Source organism: Malaya genurostris, chromosome 3 (genome assembly GCF_030247185.1).
Source record: "Malaya genurostris strain Urasoe2022 chromosome 3, Malgen_1.1, whole genome shotgun sequence".
NCBI lineage: Eukaryota > Metazoa > Arthropoda > Insecta > Diptera > Culicidae > Malaya > Malaya genurostris.
In genome coordinates, this window is record NC_080572.1 from 79017112 (window position 1) to 79039192 (window position 22081).

Sequence of the window (22081 nt, forward strand, 5' to 3'; positions counted from 1 at the left end):
ATATAATTTATAATTTTTTATATTTTGAAATCAGTTTATTTACAATTTACTCAAAAATTGAGGCTTCGATTTTTTTCAATTTTTGTGCTATACTAAAGAATGAACTCATAGATCCAAATAATTTTTATGTACATATAAAACAAACTCGATTGATATCTACTACAATTTTGAATTTGTCCAACATTTCCGTAGAATCTAAAAAATCGGTGCAGGATCGCAAATTTTAAAATTTCTGTTATGCCTTCAACGTTTCAGTATACACTCTAACCTCAATTTACGCGCAAAGTCGTGGGTGCGTAAATTGAGATTTTATTGTATAAAAATATGTTTTCACACTTCTATCGTTTGCAATCAATAGAAACTATAATTCTTAGAGACTCATAATTTGAATTTTACAAATCGATTTTTAGTTTTTAGATAAAACGGAAATTCCTAATTTTTGCGATGGCTTTGTACAGTAAAAAAGTAGAACTTAAACTCGTGGTGTAATGATGCCTTTCTCATCATCAACTAGTATAACCTACAGAGTAAAGCAGTTCTCAGATCGATAAGACCATTTCTGAGAAAACGAAGTGAGTTCCACTATTGCAGGTACTTCCGAAACAGGAGTCCTAGAACCGGTACAATCAAAGTCGGTTCGAGAAAAGTGACTGGGAGCCATTTCCGAATCTATAGTCACGATATCCGGTCGTTAATCGAAAACCGGGAATCAGAAAAGCCGACATCAATTTGTTTGGCCGTCTACTGACAATGACTATCGATTGGACTAGTTTTGAGGTAAGTTTAGAAATTAGTTAACGTGTTTTACTTAGCGTTTTTAGTAACGGTATGAATATTGTAATAATCTTCACCCTGTAATTCCGCAACCGGTTGTCCGGAATTGGTGTCGGCTGAAATTAAGGAATTCAACATGGGACCACGAGACTTTTCATTTGAACTTATATTCATTTGTGAAAAATTGTCAATCCATAGCTGAGGAAAGTGAGAGAGATTCATTTTGGAATAAATGAACACTTTTTCCGGTGCTTTCGGAATCGGAAACTGGGAATCAGGATAGCCAGAACCGGTTTATTTTATTTGTGCACTGATAATTACTACCGATTGGAATTGTCACGCGGTTAGTCTAGAATTTTATTTATGTTTTTTTGTTTCGCCACTTTAAGTGACTGTATTAATTTCCAACAGACTTCACCTTATAATTTCGGAACCGGAAGTCGCATTCTGATGGAACTTTGGAGTTTATATGGAGTTTGGACTATGAGACCTTTCATTTGAACCTAATTTTGGTTAAATCTGCCACGCCACCTGAGCAAAGTGATGAAATAATTTTAAATTGTAATTTTTATACTAATCACCTTGTAATTCCGGAACCGGAAGTTGAACCGAAATTAAATTCAGGAACTTTGTATAAGATATTTATACCTTTCATTTGAATCTAAGTTTTTGAAAATCGGTTCAGCCATCTCTGAGGAAAGTGAGTACAAAAAAATGTTACATACATACATACATACATACATACATACATACATACACACACATACAGGCATTTTGCGTACTCGAGGAACTGATTCGAATGGAATATGACACTCGGCCCATACAAGGTTTAAGGGTCTCGGTTCAAAAGTCGGTTTTCATAGTGATTGCATAACCTTTCCATATGAGAAAGGCAAAACGTTTTGAAAATTTCTGTATTTATGCCGTTTGTTTTTAGATTCTCCTTAAGAACATTGAGTTTAATTTGTTATAAATAATCGTGAGTATTAATAACAATAATTAAGTGTATGTCACCGCTTTAATTTCTAAGCATTTTGTAAAAATAACTGAAATTCGAATTTTTTTAGTGTTTGTCATTTATTTTTAAATGTTTTTGAATATAAAAGAAACTGATAGTTTAACCCTATTTGTAACTGGTTTTATTAGCAATCCAATGATGTATAAAAACATATAGGTCATCGCTCTGAATTCAGAGATAGTTACGACCATTGTGAAAAATCCCATCTTTTTTGTGGTCTTCTGTTTACAGTTTTCTCTATAACTTTAGGTAGACAACTCTATTTTACGTATGTTTTTTTATTTCTGAAACTAGTGCCATTCCAATGATGAACAAATTTTGAAAACCGGTTGACTATCAACAAAGTTATGACTCGATAAAGTTGGAGCTCTCAATATTCAGTCGCGACGTTGATGCCAAAGGAAACAAAATTAGATAGCAGATAGGGCAATTTTTGCGTCTGAAAAAAACCTGGAACGGGAAAAATCTCATTTTCATTGATTTTTCCTAACCGATTGTCAATAGTGATATACTTAAAATAATCTCCGAACTGTACAAAATTCGAGGGTGTAAAATTTATTGAGATTCGTTGAAAAACAGCTGAGCTATGACCAAGGATGGCTTTTATCGTATCAAAGAACGCTCTCTCGCAACTCTTCCATGATTGAATCAGTGCCATCAAAGAGAAACTGAAATCATCGCAACAACAAAAAAACCGGCAAGGTACACTTAACATAGAATAGACACCAGTGCGAGAGCGAATTTCTCTCGGTGAACCGTCTGAGAATCAACGGCTAGCACGCTGCTGTGGGGATTCTCTCTGAAGCAACAAACGGTCGCTTATTCTCGTTTCGCGATCCGATTCTGTATGGGCAGTGGATAATTGCGATAGAATCATTTTACTATCGCCGCTTATTCTAACTATGTGCATATAACCTTTGTATAATTTGTGTCTATGAAAATGTATGCGGATGCTCCACACAAGGGTTTTTAAATATTGCAACAAGTATGAGAATCATCAAATCGAATCATCGATTCGACTTTCTGCGATAATTGTCAACTTGCGATTCTCTCTTGGTAAATTCCACACAGCGGCGATCATTATCAGACTGAAATTTTTTTTAAGGGCCATGAAATACTCAGAGTATGAAGTGGAGCGAAGAAATGTAGAAAAATTCTCTCGAGGTTCATGCATTGAGAGACTCGAATTCTTGTAGCATCTTCTACCGGATTGAAAATGTTGTATACAATATAGATAAAAATCGAGCAGCTTCTGTCAAATTTTCAGCAATCACCAACACTGGCTATGACAGCTCAAAGTTACCGTTCCAACTTTTTTTCGGGCTTGGTATTTGGAGTGGTAAATAAAACTTGGACAATTACTCCTAAGATCGGTTTCAATGTGGTAACAGTGGAGTATAAGAATATTTGCTTCACCGTCTGGGATGTAGGAGGTCAGGATAAATTTCGACCTTTGTGGTATTATTATTTTCAAAACATACAAGGTTTAAGGTTGATTCTAATGATCACGAACGATTTTTTTTCAAACGGAAACCATCCCAAAGTCCTTCTATTTTCATAGGGCGAACTATTTCTCACACACTCTTTGCGTATAAACATTAACTATTAACAAATCGCATATTTGCAAGGTTTTTCGCAATCAACTGAATTCAGTATCTAAAACTATTTATTTCTTATACATTGTCTAATCGTAACGAAAATGTTAAACGAAAGAAAATATTTGTATTGAACACTTCCATTGAATAAATCATTTCCATTAACATTAAAAACATTAACATTGAATTGCGGGCAGTAGAATTCCAAAAGACACGATAACTAGTCTCATACCTGTACTATAAGTTTGACTTCTCATTCGAATGTTACCACTAAGGACGCTTGTTCATATTCATAAACCTGTCATCACCAATAGCGATTTACCCTGCTCCTTTACCATCGTATTAATGTGCTCATTTAAGCTATGCATAACAAATCTGTTTTATTGTTCTCTCTCTTTTTTCCAAAACAAAAAAATCTGCCAAATCACCCTCACTATGCTGCCAACAAACCCCAAAAACAAACAACCTTTGCACAATTCTGTCGACCACTAATTGAAACACAAAATCCAACCGCGCCCTGTATCTCAACACTCAAACATCCGGGCATTTATTTGTGTGCGCGTGTGCGTGTGTCTGTATGCGTGTACACGCACGCGGGGTTTTGTGCATTCGGTGGTGTATTTTGTTTAATCTCTGCAAATAATCTGCGCCCGTACCGATAATCCGCGTGGAAATGGAATCAACGAACGCACGGTCGCTGCTTGCGGCTCGGGCGTACAAAACGCGGTTGGCCGATTTTCCGTAATATGTAACCAACTCCGCCGCCGCCATCCCCGTTCGTCCGACACCCAACGGAGCCAGAATGATTACGCAAATGGATACGACCGGTTCGAGCCGGACCAGCAGCCGGAAGTCGATTTCGGCCCGATGCAGTCAGATCCGGATGCCGGACTCGATCAAGCCACGTGGGAAAGCTATCCGGATAAAGATTTCCGGGGCCTGCAGATGGTTCTCAGGGTAAACAATTTTCACTTCCTCACTGTTACATCTCCGGTTCGTTTTCGCTCGTTCGTTCTGCATTTGTTTTGTTTTATTTTTTGCTTCGTGGATTGTTTTGATCTGTTCTGAGTTCTGATAATGCCTTCATCATTGTTTCGTTGATGTTTTTTTTAAACCTACCGGGGAAACGGGTGAGGTGGGAATCGTCATACTCCCACAAACCCATCTCGCGGAACGTTCGGCAAATGCGGGTTACTAAAACTTGTTTCGGAATTGTGCATTTTGATCTCCTGTTTTTGTTATGTAGAACATTCTAACCGTACAAGGGCTATGAAACGCGTTTTCATTTGTACATACATTTCGTGTTAATTTGCATTTTCACCACCATCACCCAGTCCATAGTCCCATTTGACTAGCAAGTGCCATTTGAGTTCACGGTTCTCGCTCATCTCCGCCCCATAACTGAGATGAAATGTGGCCTACGGCGAATAAAGCCCTTTCGAATCGGGAACTGGCGGCCACGGAATCGTGATCGGATAGCCTCGCATTTTCAGGCCCATAGGAAGTATAACTCATGGCCGCAATGACCGGTACCGTAATCATCGTCGTTCGTTTCCATGTTGAAATAATTGGATATCCTTTCACTTGCCTGTCGCATTAGTAATTCATTTACGGTGAACTCTTCCATTCATCACGTTTATTTATCATTTCAATTAGCGAGCCTACTACATATTGCATTCAACTGCAGCGCCGTTGTGCTTTGATGTTATTATGAATAGTCATTCCGGAAGCCGAGCAAGTCTGTAACCGGACTTTTTAAGGGATCATTATGGAAACTAACTTTCTGCAAGCTCTCTCTCTCTCTCACTCTTTCTCTTTCCCTCTTTCTGTTCATGAAAGCGTTGATGTTGCATCCGATTATCGCTCGTTAGACGACGATCGTAGAGTAGATTGCTCCTTAGCGACGAGTCATGACTAATTGCTTCGCAATGCATGTTATCATTGTTACTTTGTTACCTTCGGCCATGATTTGTCTTAGTTGTGTGATGACAAACTGATGTGGGGAACTTTTTGTATCGATATTACACTAAGAAATGTGTTTAAATGAATGCGGACATAATTTAACGTTGAGTAGAAACAATTGTTTATCATATCAACTAATCAGGTAAGTTGAAAATACCCTATCAGGTACTAGTGAAATTTGTCTGAGCCAAACATGAACAATAAAGTAAACGTAAAATTATTCAATTATCTTTCTACATGATTCTAGCAGGAAATTTTATTTTGAACAACTTATCTGAAGAAACCACTTTCCTCGAGGTACATACATTTTTCGGAGTAAATATAAATCAAAAATCAAAAATCACTGTTTTTATTCTAAAATTTTTGTAATTTTTTTTTTCTAAGAGAATGTCGTCGTCGGTAGAGTTGTTAAACTAATTACTAGGGTAAGGGCTCCCTATTTCATCTCATTTGTAAGAACGTTACCTCAAAAACCTGATTTAGTCACTAAAATCACTATGATTTTTTTCATATTCCTGCTTAATTCACCTTGCTCCACACGGAGAATTGATTCACATTCCTTGGAAATTAAAATAATGTTCAAAAAATCAGCTAAAAACACTTCTGATATGTTCACTACTCTGCTCCTAATTCCATCTCAAAAGATTTTTATTCATCCTATCGTTGGTTATTTATTCATCCTATTAATTAGTAATGGCAACAGCAATCAAAACAAAACATTGCACTATTACACTCTCAGGCTCAAAATGTCCGAATTTTTCTTTAAAATGGTCTGATGCCAGCTATGAGACAACACACGATATTTTTAGAAACAGTTTAGAATCATTTCGACGTTTAAAATTTTTGGGTTCGTTTTCGTTACCTTTTGTTTTAAATTTAAAATTTTACTGTACAGCTAATTCAATAAACTTAACAACAAAACAAAAAAGGAATTGTTTTTATTTAGGCATTAGGCCTTCTAAAAACAAAACGCATAACCAGAGATGCCATTTATACAGATTTATCTGAATTGTATAGATTTTGGCGTTGAATTAAATCAGAGTGCAGATTTTATACAGATTTCCTAAATGAAATACAGATTTGTTCAGGTTCATAAAAAGTGAGAAGTAAAAAATTAGAAATCTCTGAGTATCACTATTACTATTTGATTGCAGCAATTCTTTGAAAGTTCATTAATCAACGGACTCTTCGCAGATATGAAGAATTATCTTTTAACATCATTTTATTAGTGAAAACAGATAGCAGAATATAGACTTTTTATGTAAAGTAATACATATTTTCTATGAAAATATCTGGAATCTCTATGCACAGGCGATGAAACACACAATAGAGTTATGTTGACATATAGAGGAAAGAAACCAGTGCTGCTGGATTTGCCACAATGTTTTTTTTTATAATAAAATTTTATTTGGCTGTCACAATGGTTATTTCATTAGTATTTAACACGCTCTTTCTGGTAATGTTCGAAGCCGAAATATTTTTTTTGAAATATAAATATCAATAATATTATTAAACAAATGTCACGGATACTAAAAAAAATATTTGTTGATGATAATTTGAAGAAGAAAAACAATTTTGTTGTGTAACATTATGAGATAGCTTAGTGAAAAAAATTCATCTCACATTTTTGAAGACTTTTATTGCTTTTCAGGTAATTTTTGAAGTGTTTTAATCGTTAATTAAACAAGTGGCAAGTGAACATTACTGATTATGAAGTCATCCAGCATTCAATAGTAGTGTAATTGTGCGAAATAGTGATCATGTTTTGAGATGAATCGTTTAGTAGATATTCAGAAACATGACGAACTGTAAGTCTTGAGAGGAAAATGTGTCCTAAATCGAAAAGTGAGTTTGTTTTAAATGAAAAAAAAACGATCACCGAAGAATTTAAAACCATTTCTCAGTTTGGTTTAGGTACGTTGTAAGATATTATTCATGTTCAAAGTAATGAGGTGAAGGTATGAGATGGAAATAGGAGCTCAGATGAAATAGGGAGCGCTTACCCTATGTATAGTTTTGCTACCATACTAAGCTACCATTAAAAGATTCATTTTTTTTTATCAAAAACTAGTCACTCTTCAAATATCAATATTCAAATACGGTTTCTAAAGAAAAGTTTGAGTTGAAATTTGAGAGGATATTATTTTGGTAACTCATTTAAATTAGTATTAAAAAATTTCAAAAAGCAAAAACCTCTTAAACACTATTCCATATCAATATTTATTTATTTATTTACTATCATTGTGTCTATAAGATAAAACATTTAAGTTGAACAATTCGTTTGTCATTCTCTAATGGGCGCTAAAACAACAATCTTTTCAAAAACAGCAGAGCTTTTTTTTGGCAGAGCTTAGAACCATCGACACAGAGATGGGTCAGAGGCATTCGTGTTGGCTCGAAGGGCTTACAAAAATGCTCTTCGATCGTCTGAGCGAAGTGGTTCGAAAAGCCATTGCACAAGTGTCTCTAATCTCAACGAGACTAGCAGATTAATTAAGTTACTTTCGAAATCTAAGGACTTTAATGTTGGATTTTTTAAGAACTTCAGACGGTGAGTACTTGTCTGATGAAAGTTACTTCACTATCTCTTTAACACTCACTTTCCAGGTAGGTATGGAGTCATCACCGACAGTTGTTTCTGAGACTTTTTCGGGTAGTTCCAATTCTTGGGCCCTTGCTCGATGCGATTGAATCGGTCAAATGGGCAGTTAAGAGTTTTGCTCCGTACAAGTCTCCTGGAAAAGATGGAGTTTTCCCAGTGTTACTGCAGAAAGGATATGAACATTTCAAACATGTTGTGAAGAAAATACTTACTTTTAGTCTTGCGACAAGATATATTCCAAGAGCCTGGCAGGAAATAATTGTCAAATTTATTCCCAAAGGCGGTCGCGACACTTCTAAGGAAGCGAAGAGTTTCAGGCCTATCAGTCTTAGCTCATTTCTTCTTAAAACAGTGGAACGCATAGTCGATCACTATATCAGGAATTATTAGTTTGGGCGTACATCCGCTACATGGAATGCAACATACTTACCAGCGTGGAAAGTCCACTATAACCCTGTTACTTGATGTTGTGTACAACATTGAAAAAGCTTTCTCACGTGTCTTTCAATTCAATTCTGAAAGCAGCCAGTGGTCATGGCATACCTTCAAGTATCACAAATTGGATACATGCAATGCTTAGCAATCGATTTCTTTGTTCATCGCTTCGGCAAGCAGAGATTATATCAGTCGGTGTTGAACAGTCGTTCGCACCGCACGCGTATAGTTCTTGGCTCCTGAAATTTTTTTCTGCCTACCTAGAGTTTCATTGATTCAAGGCTTCAGTCTTTTTCAAGGCTACCTGAATCACTAACAGTCTTTTTAAAGACTAACAATTAGTCAGCCTTTCTCAAGGCTATACAAAGAGATATTTTAATATAAACAGTCCTTTTCAAGACTAAGAAATTAATCAGCCTTTTCTAAGGCTTGCTTTTCAAAGAAAGATTATTCGAACTAATCAGTCTTTATTAAGACTACCACAAAATCAGTCTTTATCAAGACTTTTCCAAACTAGGAGTCTAATCGAAGACTTATTTAGCCTAGTTAATTTAATTTCAAATTTCATTCATTTCAAAAATGCCTGCGTCCAACCGGAAAGGCAACAAGCCTAAGGCTAAAAATAATTCAATACGGAATAAATCACAATCCGTTATTCAACATTTTTCTAATAACATTCACGATCTTATAGAATCTGAATGTAAAAATAAAAGACAACGGACGGAATTCCCTTCCGTTTATTCTATGCCGTCTAACAATATTTACGAGATTCTTCCTAAATCCGATTGTAGCGACATAGAAGAAAATCCTTCAAAAATTCCCAAAATGGACGCTTGTCGTTCTGGGAAGAAACAACAATCTATGCCACCAGTGACGGTGATGAGCTCCGTACTGAGCTTTTTCTTTTCTCCCGGAAGTAAAAGTCTCATTTCAAATCGGACGAAGAGGAGAATGTCGAGTCTTGGTTGATGGATTGGAAGATTACGAACGTCTTATCCGATATTTGTCGGAGAAATTTCATAAATTTTATTCATATGATATAAAATCAGACAGACCCTTCAAGGCTGTCTTGAAAGGTTTATCAAATGATCAAAGTACTGATGAAATTAAAAATGAACTAAAAGAATGGCTTGGTTTTGCCCCTTCCCAAGTAATACTTATGAAAAAAAAAAGCGAATTGTACTTCTAAACCACGCTCTGGAATTTCCCATGAAATTTACCTAATACCTAATTCATTTCCCACATTAAAATTCATTGGGAACATTATAAACGACATAATCGTGTTGCAAACTCAACGCAATGTCGTCGTTGCGAAGGCTTCGGCCATGGAACCAAAAATTGTCATATGGATATACGGTGTTTGAATTGTGGTAAATCGCATTCGAAAGACGTTTGTCCAATGAATGAAACCACTGATAAATTTCCATGTTCAAATTGCAATGGAAATCATAAATCCAATTATTTGACAACAACTCAAATCAAAGACCTTAAATTTACAGAACATACCTGAAAATCAAAAAACCGTTGCAAATGTCTTCTAAGGCACTTATTTCTTCGAATTTAAAACAAAAAACAGGTACGCATTCCAATTCGCCTTCTAACGAAAACAATTTATTGACAGGTAGATCGACCTCGTCATCATCGTCTTGGTAACAGGTAGACAAATACCTCTTAATTCTTCTAATGTAAATGCTCAAAACACAGAAACGCCTTCCAGTTCATCTTCTAACGAACACAATTTATTAATAGGTAGATCGGCCAAATCATCTTCTTCTAATGGCAGTTAAACTTGTGTAACAGGTAAAAATCTACATACCAATATTCCTTCAATTTCAAATTCGCTTCTTTAAATGAAGTCGATTTAGGCGATATAACTGAAAATAAAATGATCTACCTACAAGATCAACTTTATCAAATGATCATCCGAATGAATTTGACTTCATCACTTTTTGAAGCATTTCAAATCGGATGGCAATTTGCAAATAATATTATAATGAATTAAAAATTTAACAGTGATGTTAAATAATTATTTCAATATTTTAAATTGGTCTGCTCGATCTTTAAAATCGAGTGAAGATGAATTTTATAATTTTCTCAAAGTTCACAAAATTCATATTGCCATTGTGACAGAAACTTTTCTTAAACCAAATGTCAAATTGAAAAGCAATCCACATTATGTGGTTCATCGATTTGACAGGTTTACTGGAATGGGTGGTGGAGTTGGCCTTTTTGTCCAACGGCAAATTTAACATCGAATTCTACCTTCTTTCAATACAGGGTCCGGCACTCGAAGTGTAACCAATTAAAAAGACCATAAATTCAGTTTGGAAAATTACTTTTACTTAATTCAAAGTGCAAAATGTGTAAAAATAATACAAAATTCAGAATCAATTCACTTTTGCTCGATATGACCACCTTTTGCCTTGACTTGATGACTTGAGAGAGCGAAGGAGTTGCTTCGTTTTGCCGAAAGCGGTCAATTTCCGAACATTGTATTTTCTGACGAGAAATTTTTTCCAATTGAGCAATTCATAAACTCTCAAAACGATAGGGTTTACTTGACCGACCGTTTATACGAGAATTTGAGTCATCGATTGGCCACCAGGAGGCAGCACCCGCAACAGATAATGGTTTGGGCCGCTGTAACCGCAGATGGGCGCTCTCGAATCGTTTTCATCGAGCCTGGCGTCAAGGTAAATGCGACATATTATCGGGAAAGTATTCTGGAGGTTGCTTTGAAGCCGTGGACAGACAAACATTTCGGTGGCAGACCATGGACGTTTCAGCAGGACTCGGCACCGTCTCACAAAGCTCGAGTGAACCAAGAATGGCTGAAAAACAACGTTCCGAACTTCATCACGTCCACACAATGGCTCTCGAATTCACCAGATGCGAATCCAATGGATTATTCTCTTTGGGCCATTTTGGAGAGCAAAGTCCGAACTAAAAGATACACCAGTCTCGAGGCGCTGAAAAAAGTTATTGTCCGCGAGTGGGCCAAAATACCTGCAAGTCACATTCGGCCAAACGAAGCAACTCCTTCGCTCTCTCAAGTCATCAAGTCAAGGCAAAAGGTGGTCATATCGAGCAAAAGTGAATTGATTCTGAATTTTGTATTATTTTTACACATTTTGTACTTTGAATTAAGTAAAAGTAATTTTCCAAACTGAATTTATGGTCTTTTTAATTGGTTACACTTCGAGTGCCGGACCCTGTACTATAGTTATTAAAAGCTTGAGAATCGAAGTTGAAACCATTCATGGAATTTATTTCATCGCTGGAGCATATTTGTCATTCCAATCCACCGGCGAATAATAAAATTTCTTTAAAGGCGAATGGCGAAAATTCACGAGATATCGACTGAAAGTTTTCGTAATAGGGGACTCAAATGCTAAGCATGTCCAGTGGAATTGTAGGCAAAATAACAGTAATGGTAAAATACTTCATAATCAACTCTCAGCTGGTTACTTCACAGTTCTTCATCCCAGTAATCCGACTTGTTTCTCTTCCGTGAAAAACCCGTCTACAATTGATCTGGTTCTAACAGATCAAAGTCACATTTGTAGTGAACCGATTACTCATGCTGATTTTGACTCAGATCATCTTCCTGTAACATTCAGACTTTCCAACGAAGCTATAATTAATCCAATTAGTTCTATTTTCAACTATCATAGAGCTAATTGATTGGATTACAGATCTCACATTGAAAATCATGTGGATCATGAAACTATTTTAGAAAATTCTGCGGACATCGACACAGCAATTGACAATTTGAATCATTATATTATCGAAGCTAGAAATCTCTCAGTTCCCAAAGCTCAAACTAAATTAAATTCTCCTATCATCGATGACAATCTTCAACTGCTCATTCGGTTGAAGAATGTTCGTCGACGACAATATCAACGTTCTCGTGATCCTGCTATGAAAAACATAGTTAAGGATTTACAAAAAGAAATTAAACATGGATTTACTCTTTTGCGAAATGAAAATTTCGCTAAGGAAGTTGAACAAATTAAACCATATTCTAAACCTTTCTGGAAACTTTCTAAGGTTCTTAAGAATCCTCAGAAACCAATTCCTGCTCTCAAGGAAGGAAATCAAATACTTCTTACAAATGGTGAAAAAGCTCAAAAACTTGCTCAGTAGTTCGAGAGTGTCCACAATTTTAATTTAAACGTTGTGAGTCCTATTGAAAATGAAGTCTCACTGAAATATGATCATATTTCAACCCAAGTGTTATCACACGATGACATTATTGAGACGAACTTTGATGAAATTAAATCAATTATTAGGAAACTGAAGGCTCCTGGCAATGATGGAATTTTCAATATTCTTATTAAAAATCTTCCCGATGTTGCCTTGAGACTCCTGCTTAAAATTTTCAACAAGTGTTTTTCATTAGCTTACTTTCCAAAAAGATGGAAAAACGCTAAAGTAATTCCTATCCTAAAACCTGATAAAAACCCAGCAGAAACATCAAGTTATCGCCCAATTAGCTTACTTTCTTCTATCAGTAAACTTTTTGAAAAAATTATCTTGTTAAGAATGATGACTCATATAAATGAGAATTCAATTTTTTTACCAGAGCAGTTTGGATTTCGTCATGAACATTCAACTACTCATCAACTTGTCAGAGTAACGAACATGATAAAATCAAATAAATCTTCTGGGTTATCCACTGGAGTTGCTCTTCTAGACATAGAAAAAGCATTCGACAGTGTTTGGCACAAAGGTTTAATAGCAAAAATGTCTGATTTCCAGTTTCCTATTTATTTGATCAAAATGATACGAAATTATTTAACTGATCGTACTCTTCAGGCTAGCTATCAGAATTGTAAATCTGAATTGCTACCCGTACGAGCCGGTGTTCCGCAGGGTTCGAGCGTAGCTCCAATCTTGTATAATATTTTCACTTCTGATCTTCCAAATCTACCCGTTGGTTGTCAGAAATCGCTATTCTGTGACGACACAAGTCTGTTAGCCACAGGTAGAAATCTAAGAGTGATCTGCAGTCGCCTACAAAGAAGTTTAAATATTTTCAGTGATTATCTGTCAAAATGGAAAATTAAACCAAATGCAGCAAAAACGCAATTAATTATCTTTCCTTACAAGCCAAGAGCTTCTTTTCTTAAACCAAACAATAATCACATTCTCAAATTGAATGGCTTGGAATTGACATGGTCTGATCAAGCTAAATACTTAGGTTTAACGTATGACAAAAAACTCACTTTCAAGGATCACATTGAAGGAATTCAGGCAAAGTGTAATAAATGTATTAAATGTTTATATCCTCTTATAAACAGAAATTCTAAGCTCTGTCTAAAAAACAAATTGTTAATTTATAAACAAATTTTCAGACCAGCCATGCTTTATGCGGTACCAATTTGGTCAAGCTGTTGTTCCACCAGGAAGAAAACGCTTCAAAGGATTCAGAATAAAATTCTGAAAATGATTTTGAAGCGTCCTCCCTGGTTTAGTACAAATGAGTTACACAGACTCACAAATATAGAACCATTAGATGTAATGTCACATAATATTATAAGCAAATTCCGACAAAAATCGATGCAATCTTCAATTGAATCGATTCGCTCTCTGTATTAGTTAGTAAGTTAGTATATAAGTTCCTTTTCCCCATTACACAATACAAGTAGGTTTAGAATTTTCCCTACACAAAAATCTCAGAATTGCGGAAGCAAATGATGTCTTCATGGTAATAACCAAATCATATATATATATATATATATATATATATATATATATATATATATATATATATATATATATATATATATATATATATATATATATATATATATATATATATATATATATATATATATATATATATATATATATATATATATATATATATATATATATATACATATATATATATGTATATATATATATATATATATATATATATATATATATATATATATATATATATATATATATATATATATATATATATATATATATATATATATATATATATATATATATATATATATATATATATATATATATATATATATATATATATATATATATATATATATATATATATATATATATATATATAACAGGGCTGAAAAGTCACCACTTGTGGCTGAACACCCAATTTAAATCTTAATAATTTAATTTTAACTCATATTCCAATAAATAGTTATTGAAAAAAAAAAATCAAACATTTTGGTTGGTTGATTTACTAGAGAGAATCTGAGTCCAGCTGTCTGAATGTTTATTTCGATGGAAAGCATCCAATCAAATCCTCTTCTCGATTCAAAATCTAATCTTATTTTCCCGTTTAAAGCCTTTAACTTCGTCAAAATATTTATTTGATTCAGAATTTCTCAACCTGACTACAAACTTAAAGTACAGTTTTCATAATACACAATAATATGATGATGATGATGATGGTCCCACCTCATACCCCTACAAAGGTGTGAGCAGAACGAGTTATCTAAATGATAATTAATATTTTTGCACATATCTTAACCAGTAAACAAAAGAAAACGATCTGATTAATCTAGCAGGTATAGATTCTTCTTCAAAAGAACTACTGACCACAAAATAACATTCAAATATCTCGGATTTACTATCCAGGGTTAATCAAGAAAATTTCCAACCCGGGAAGATCCTTGATCACAGCAGGAATCGAACCCGATATCTTTACCAGTATCAGACAGTAATTCACCTGGCCCTTCCCGCCGGACCAGTTCATCGCTACACACATCAGCTACGATGGAGTAACGAGACTGCGGATGAGCAGAGCCAAGCCCAATTCCATCAACAACTGTCGATCCCAATTAGTTTCCCGAATCAATTCCTTAAATTATTAATCAAACCTTGCGATCAAGGTCAAGAGCAAACTTAACACACTGAATGCTAAGGCTCTTCGGCCAGTCCTATTCGCTTTCCAAATAGTCACTACCTGCTTCGCGCGCGAGGCTCAAACGTTTGTAGACTGCTCATTATTTTTAACTCTCAAACAAACTAAAAATCCATCATCATCATACCGAACATAGTAACTTAATTCGTCTCACAATAATATATAAAAAGAAAAAGAAAATACAATCTTCGTAATACGTAAAAAAAATAAAAAATCTAAAAAATTTGAACTAACTAACTAAATATTTGCTTACAAAGCGGACTTTATGTGTGAAATACATAACCTTTTGAACTCCACCAATGTCGCCGCGCGCTTGATCTCTCTTGGCATCGAATTGAAAAAACTTATTCCCTTGTACAATAATGAGTTTTGCGATCTGGCTAACAAAAAGCTTGGTGTTCTTGCATCAGATGCGTTTCTAGTATTGTACCTATGCAAATCAGTTCCTCTTTCAATTCGATCACACAAATATCGAGGCAGCATGTCGTTTAATATCTTGAAAATAAATACCATGGTTAAGTAGTAAATTCTTTGTTTCACTGAAAGCCATTGTAATGCGTTCAGTAGAAAATCTGAGGAAGTATATCTACTACATTTTAGAATTAATCGCATGATCTTATTTTGCAGTCGCTGTAATCTCAAGATTTGTGTGTTAATAGCAAGAAACAGAATGGATGGGCAAAAGTCAATGTGTGGTGAAATGACTGTTTTATACAAAAGAATCTTACTATGGGTCGTTAAGTCATTTTTCAAACGACATAATACACCATATTTTTTGGCAATCTTCTTGATGACGTTATTGATATGAGATTTGAATGTTAACTTTTCATCAATTATGACTCCAAGATACTTCATTTCTCTAACGCGATCAATAGTTTCACCATCAATTTCCACATTGGCGTCATGACCGGTGCTAACAGAAGAAATAACCATATATTTAGTTTTCGCGACGTTTAGTTTCAGTTGCTTAAATTTTAACCATCGAACCAGCGAACTTAGATCCTCGTTTAAATGTGCAACAGCTTCATTGAAATCTCTAGCCGTAATGAACAGAACAGTATCATCAGCAAACAAATTTATATCACAGAAACGTAAGACTCGCTTCATATCATTAATATACATAATAAATAGAATAGGACCTAACACACTTCCCTGAGGCACACCAAGTGAATTGCCGAGGGAACTAGACATTACATCGTTAAAAACAGTCTTTTGAGATCTACCACATAAATAGTTTTCAAACCATTCATGTGCCATTCCCCCGATGCCAAAACGCCGCAATGTCTGCAACAATAAAGGTCTTGAAATTGTTTCAAAGGCTCTCTTCAGATCCAAGAACACAGCAAAAATACTCTCTTTGGCTTCGATTTTCTCCTTCCATTTTGCCAATACTAGGTTCAAAGCGGTTTCACAAGAGTGACCCTTACGATATCCCGATTGTTCCGGTATTAGCAAACTGTTAGAGTTCAAATAGTTAATCAGCTGATCTTTAACAACAAGTTCCAAAATTTTTTCCAGCGTGTGCAGCATGTTAATGGGACGGTACTCCTCGGCTTTATCCGTTCCAGTAACCTTGGGGATAGGAACAACCAGAGATTCTTTCCACACCTTTGGCACGTGCCCCGTGTACAACGATTCATTTACCAAATCCAGTAGATCGTGTCCGATAACATGAAAGCAATCCTGTATCACCTTTGAGTTTACATTGTCAATACCCGTCGATTTTCCCAAATTAAAACAAATATTTTTCAATTGTTCAAAAGTGATTGGTTGAAATTCATCAAGTCTACAATAGTTATTCATCGGCTGTGTTATTTCAACAGGTTCACCTACCAATTCAATAATTTGATTGATCTGCTGAACACTATTTATGAAATATCTGTTGAACTTTTCAGATATAATTTGTTCTGTGTGTTCTTCTATACCGTCAAAAGTTATGCTTTTCGATGCACTATGTGTAGGCTTGATAAGCTGTTTGAGAATTTTCCATAACTCTCTACTGTTTTGTTGATTTTGATCGATTCTCCTCTGTATGTATTCATATCTAGTCTTCTTCAGGGCCCGTGAATAAATATTTCGTGCTTGTGTATATCTACTCCAGTGACTATCATTGTTAGTTCTACAGAATCTCTTGTATTGTTTATCCCTCTCCCGTTTTAACCGTAAGAGGTCTATTGAGTACCAACTACTCGAGCTGTTCAAACTAACATACTTTTCAATTACTAATTCATTAGTACACTTTTTCAGTATGTCAGTAAGAATAGATGCCCTGTGATCCAAATTTCCAGTCAACTGTGTACATCCCAAGCTTCTTGATACAAGTCGAGATATGGTTTGCTTTGAATAGTTTTTCCAACACTTGATTTTCACCGTTATTACTCGTTACAGAAATTGCAATTGTTTCATGATCTGAAATCTTGCAATCGGATTCCACATTTGAATTAACACCGTCGAAATTGGAATACACGTGATCTATCAATGTTTTACTGTATCTCGAAATTCTTGTAAATTCATTCACAGTTTGCCTCAAATTGAAGAATTCTGCTAACTGTTTCAATTGATTCGAACCTTGATCACAGAGCCAATCAATATTAAAATCTCCAGTAATAATATTTAGTTTACCAAAATCGTAGTAGTTGAGTATATATAATCAACTGTAACACAAAATTGAATAGATGGTTTAAAAGATGAGTGGCAATGTCAGTGATATAACCGGATGATTCGAATACTAATAAAAATGCCAAACTTTTTTTTTACACTTCCGAGTAATGACGGTTGCTCTACTTCGTTAATTGATTATGTGAATTGTGCTAGCTTTCACTCTTTCGCTTCCATAATTTGAAATAATGCTCTTAAACTAGAGTATCATTTTTCATAAAACATCTTTGGGATCGATTAAGTGGTCCTCAAAAGTACCGATCAAATAAATTCCTTCGATATTTAACAATGCCTGTGGAATATCGTTCGACTACGCTGGATCAGCAGAATTTTCTTGTGGTATTCTCATTCTCATTTGCGCGCTGCATGCAGTACAAGTCTGTTCAATACTAATACCGGTATTCATAAAAGGACTCTGTTAAATGTCAGCATCACTATGAACTGCCACAAACAAAAGGCGGAGCTAACGTGTGCAAAAACACAACAATTACAGAACAGAGCTTTCTTGATTAATTATTTTACTAGTGATTTTAGTATTCCAATAGATTCAAATGAATTTCATATGAATCCGACATCGGTTCCGGAATTATAGGGTTAGTGTAAAAATTCCAAATTCAAATTACTTACTCGCTTTTCTCAGAGATGGTGTAACCGATTTTAACAAACTTAGATTCATGGTCTTATGGTCCTTTACAATACTTCTGAGTTTCATTTGGATCTGACTTACGGTTCCGGAATTATAAGGTAAAATGTTTAAAAACTTTCATATTATAGCTTAGAAGGGAGAAACAAAAAACGAAAAATAATTCTAACCTCACCTCAAAACTACTCCATTCGATAGTCTTTATCAGTAAACGGCCATAAAATTTCATTTCCAATCGAATAATAAACGATGAAAATGAAATTTATGGCTCTCTGACTGTCAGCATATTCCTATTAATTCATTTGACATTTGAAGTTTTGCTTGCTAAGTTTCAAGTGTCAACTAGTCTAGCTGCTTCATTGTTTTCGCTGTTGGTAGTGAGCAAGTTCAAATGAATAGAATTATAAATGGAGTAAAGTATTAGAAATGAAAACTGAAGGAGCATACTATTAGTTTATGTATATTCTGTAAATGATATTTCAGATATCTTATTTGTCTTTCATCTATTATCTTGAACCAATTCGAATGTTTACATGAACTTCATTTGAAGGCCGCTTTGACACTATTGAAAGAGATATTTTGTTACTTCAAGAAATCAACTGACGGTGGTAAAACTGAGCTTCGATTGGAAGAGGAAGTTCAGTTTGCAAAGGTCGGATTTTCTTTCCAATTGCAAAGCTTTTCTCGCCTTAACGGAAACAGGATCCGAACATGTACGGAAGTAAACATCACAGAGCAGATTACCGTCGAAACCGCTTTGTGAGAGTGCTCAATTTGCATTCGTAGCTGTGATCTTGCAGTCTGCAAAAAGAAATCATCTCAAATTCCCTTTTATATTGTGAATAACTGACAGCAATCTCATCGCTGCGTGTCTGCAACGTTCATAGCCGGTATGGTGATAAACTTATGCTTTTATGCAACCGGAACAGCTGAATTATTTTTAAACAAAAAAAACAAATCTGAGTGAAAAAGTGATTTTTATTGCTCCCCCCTAGAGGAATGGGTTTTGTTATTATCTTTGGGTTCGGTACTAAATCGGTAGCTTTAGGTAGATCATGAACGCATTCGGAAAGCAGGTTCTCCCGAAATTCCTCTTTTTTGAAGTCAACAAGCAATGGAGATTTCCCTGATGGATCACAAAACTGTCAACGGAAATCAATTTGTTAGTATTAGAATATAAGAAAACCAATCAATGTAGGTCATCATGATGTGTACCAACAATGAGTTTATTCGGAATCCCTCGAAACAAACACAAATGGTTAGTGTTGTTTATTTGAAACAATATCACTCGAATTCATACCAATATCCTTTTACCTCTCTATAAGTAGGATAAAAAAAATCATACATGTTTACTCTGCAAACGCCTACCTGTCGTAAAATTGCTTTTCTTTTATCGAAATTTACGTCCCAACCCGAGGACCTTCGTGCTTTTATTCTCAACCATACCGGTGCGGGTGAACCGTAACTTAAACATTTACTGCCAGTTTTGCTGCTTTTTTTTTGTTGTTGGTTGTAACCTCCTCATTCGACTGCTGACAGAAGAAGAAGAGGGTCGAACAATTCACTCGTCATCTCCATCTCCGGGATTCTCGGTCGGTTGGTCGGTCACTGTGCAAATTGTCGCTCAGAATAAAAATCAAACAATGCCGGTTCCTCGCTCGGATGTCCTTTTTTTTTGAAGCAGCAGAATGATGACACAATTTTGCATTTTCCCTCAGAGTTCCTGGTCAGATGGTGAGCCCCGGGCTACGTAACACATTCTTCTAATGCCTTTGTAGATGAAGGTATCCGATGTTATAAAAAATTCACACTTTTAATATATGTGATATGGATCTCTTTCAAGTTCTTGTTTGTTCGGTGCTGTCCTCTTTAGAAGATGCTACCGTATTCTTCTCGATCTGGGCTGGATTATGGTCGGACCCCATTGACACTGCCAGTCTCGGTCTGGTTCTCGGATATGGCACCTTTCGTTTCTCACAATGTAAATTTGGCAGAAAGAAACCTCCACCTAGTTTATATAAGGATCCAAATCCAAATGACCAGGTCCGAACATCAAACTGTAGCATGAAACGGGCATCACTAATGGGCGAACGTAGGCTTTACAATTTAATGGTTTAATTTCCGTTCTATCTTATCTGGAGTCTCTATTTCAGAGTGCTCTACCAGTCATACTAAGAGCCCTACCATTTTGGGCTGCAACTTGCCACCAGAAACGACGAACGAACGAGAAGGATATTTCGAGTATTTCGAGTTTACTCAATTTTCGCCTAGCAGGTCGGTCAGCAGTGGCACTTAGCAGTTAGCACTGGAAATCTGCAACCAGCTGCACAGAGCTGGGAGTGACCGTATCCAAGAATCGAATCCTCCTTCGCCTGTTCGTGTTTGCTACAGCCCAGAAGGGGAGAGCAAACGGGCCGAACCGACACCAAGAACTAATAGCCAACTGTGGTATCTGGGTTAAGAGGCAGACGATATTAGCACAAAATGGGACACATCGTGCCAATGAGTGTAAATGGAAGAAGAAAATTTTCAGATTTTCTGAAGGGGCTGATTGGAATAGGCCTTTTTGTCCCATGGTCGCTCACTAGGGATGGCCATTTGCCCGTAGAAAAAGCCGTTCCAATCGGAAACCATGTAAATAAAAACCGTATTTTCATTTTGAAAAATTTTTATTTGATGTTAACACTTAGATAAATAAGACTAAGAAAAACACACTTCTGACAAAACTCTACTTTATTTATTAAAACAACTAGTCCAGTGCTTCGCTAAAACTGTCATAACTTTCTTGTAGAACGATTTATCTATTGCCTCAAAATGAGCGTTTTTTCAACGATGGCTTCCGCGTTGAAGTAGAATCTGTTTTCTCGGAGCATTTCTTATTTGAGGGCTGCCAACAGGTAGTAGTCATCGGGAGCCATATCCGATCAATGTAGTGGGTACGGAAACGATTTGTAGCCCAACTCATGCGTTGGCTATCAACGCTACGTGTTCGTTTTTGGTAGTGAACGTGGCACTCACGACTTAACGACAGTTTGCTCATAGATAGAAATTCATGCAAAATAGTGTATAATCTTCTCAATGATATCCTTAGTCAGTTATCTCACGCAGTTTTGATTTATGGTTGTCTAAAACGATTCACGGTTTCCGGTGTAATTTTCACATTTAGCATTTCAACAAAACCACCGATAAATGATTGTTCTTGATGGAGCAGAGTCTAGGTAGCACTTTTCTAAACATTTCTGAGCTTGCACTGAGTTTTGTTTTCCTAAAAAGAACATGATAAATAAACACACAAAATAGTTTCGACTCCATTGTTTGGAGAGTATCAAGACTAAAGCTTGCTTCAGATATAATTGGAACAAAGACAATTGCCTGTATTTCAGTTATTTATTATTGAATTCAAGATTTTTTTTATACAACTGTAGCGTTTTCTTCACACTTTTGAGAAAAAATACGGTTAAAATTATTCGTCACGGTTTCGAAGGAATTCTCGAATTTT

At 35.5% G+C, this 22081-nt stretch overlaps 1 protein-coding gene across 5 annotated transcripts in view; it reads left to right on the forward strand.

Moving 5' to 3' along the window:
• LOC131436971 (fat-like cadherin-related tumor suppressor homolog) overlaps nt 1-22081 on the forward strand; it is a 537375-nt gene that overhangs the window by 385364 nt on the left and 129930 nt on the right. For 3 of the 5 annotated variants that reach the window (XM_058605986.1, XM_058605987.1, XM_058605988.1), the window contains one exon: nt 4189-4344. The exons of the other annotated variants lie outside the window; for them this stretch is intronic. In XM_058605986.1, the coding sequence (XP_058461969.1) occupies nt 4189-4344 (156 nt within the window). The remainder of the gene's footprint in view (nt 1-4188; nt 4345-22081) is intronic. 5 annotated transcript variants of the gene reach the window in all.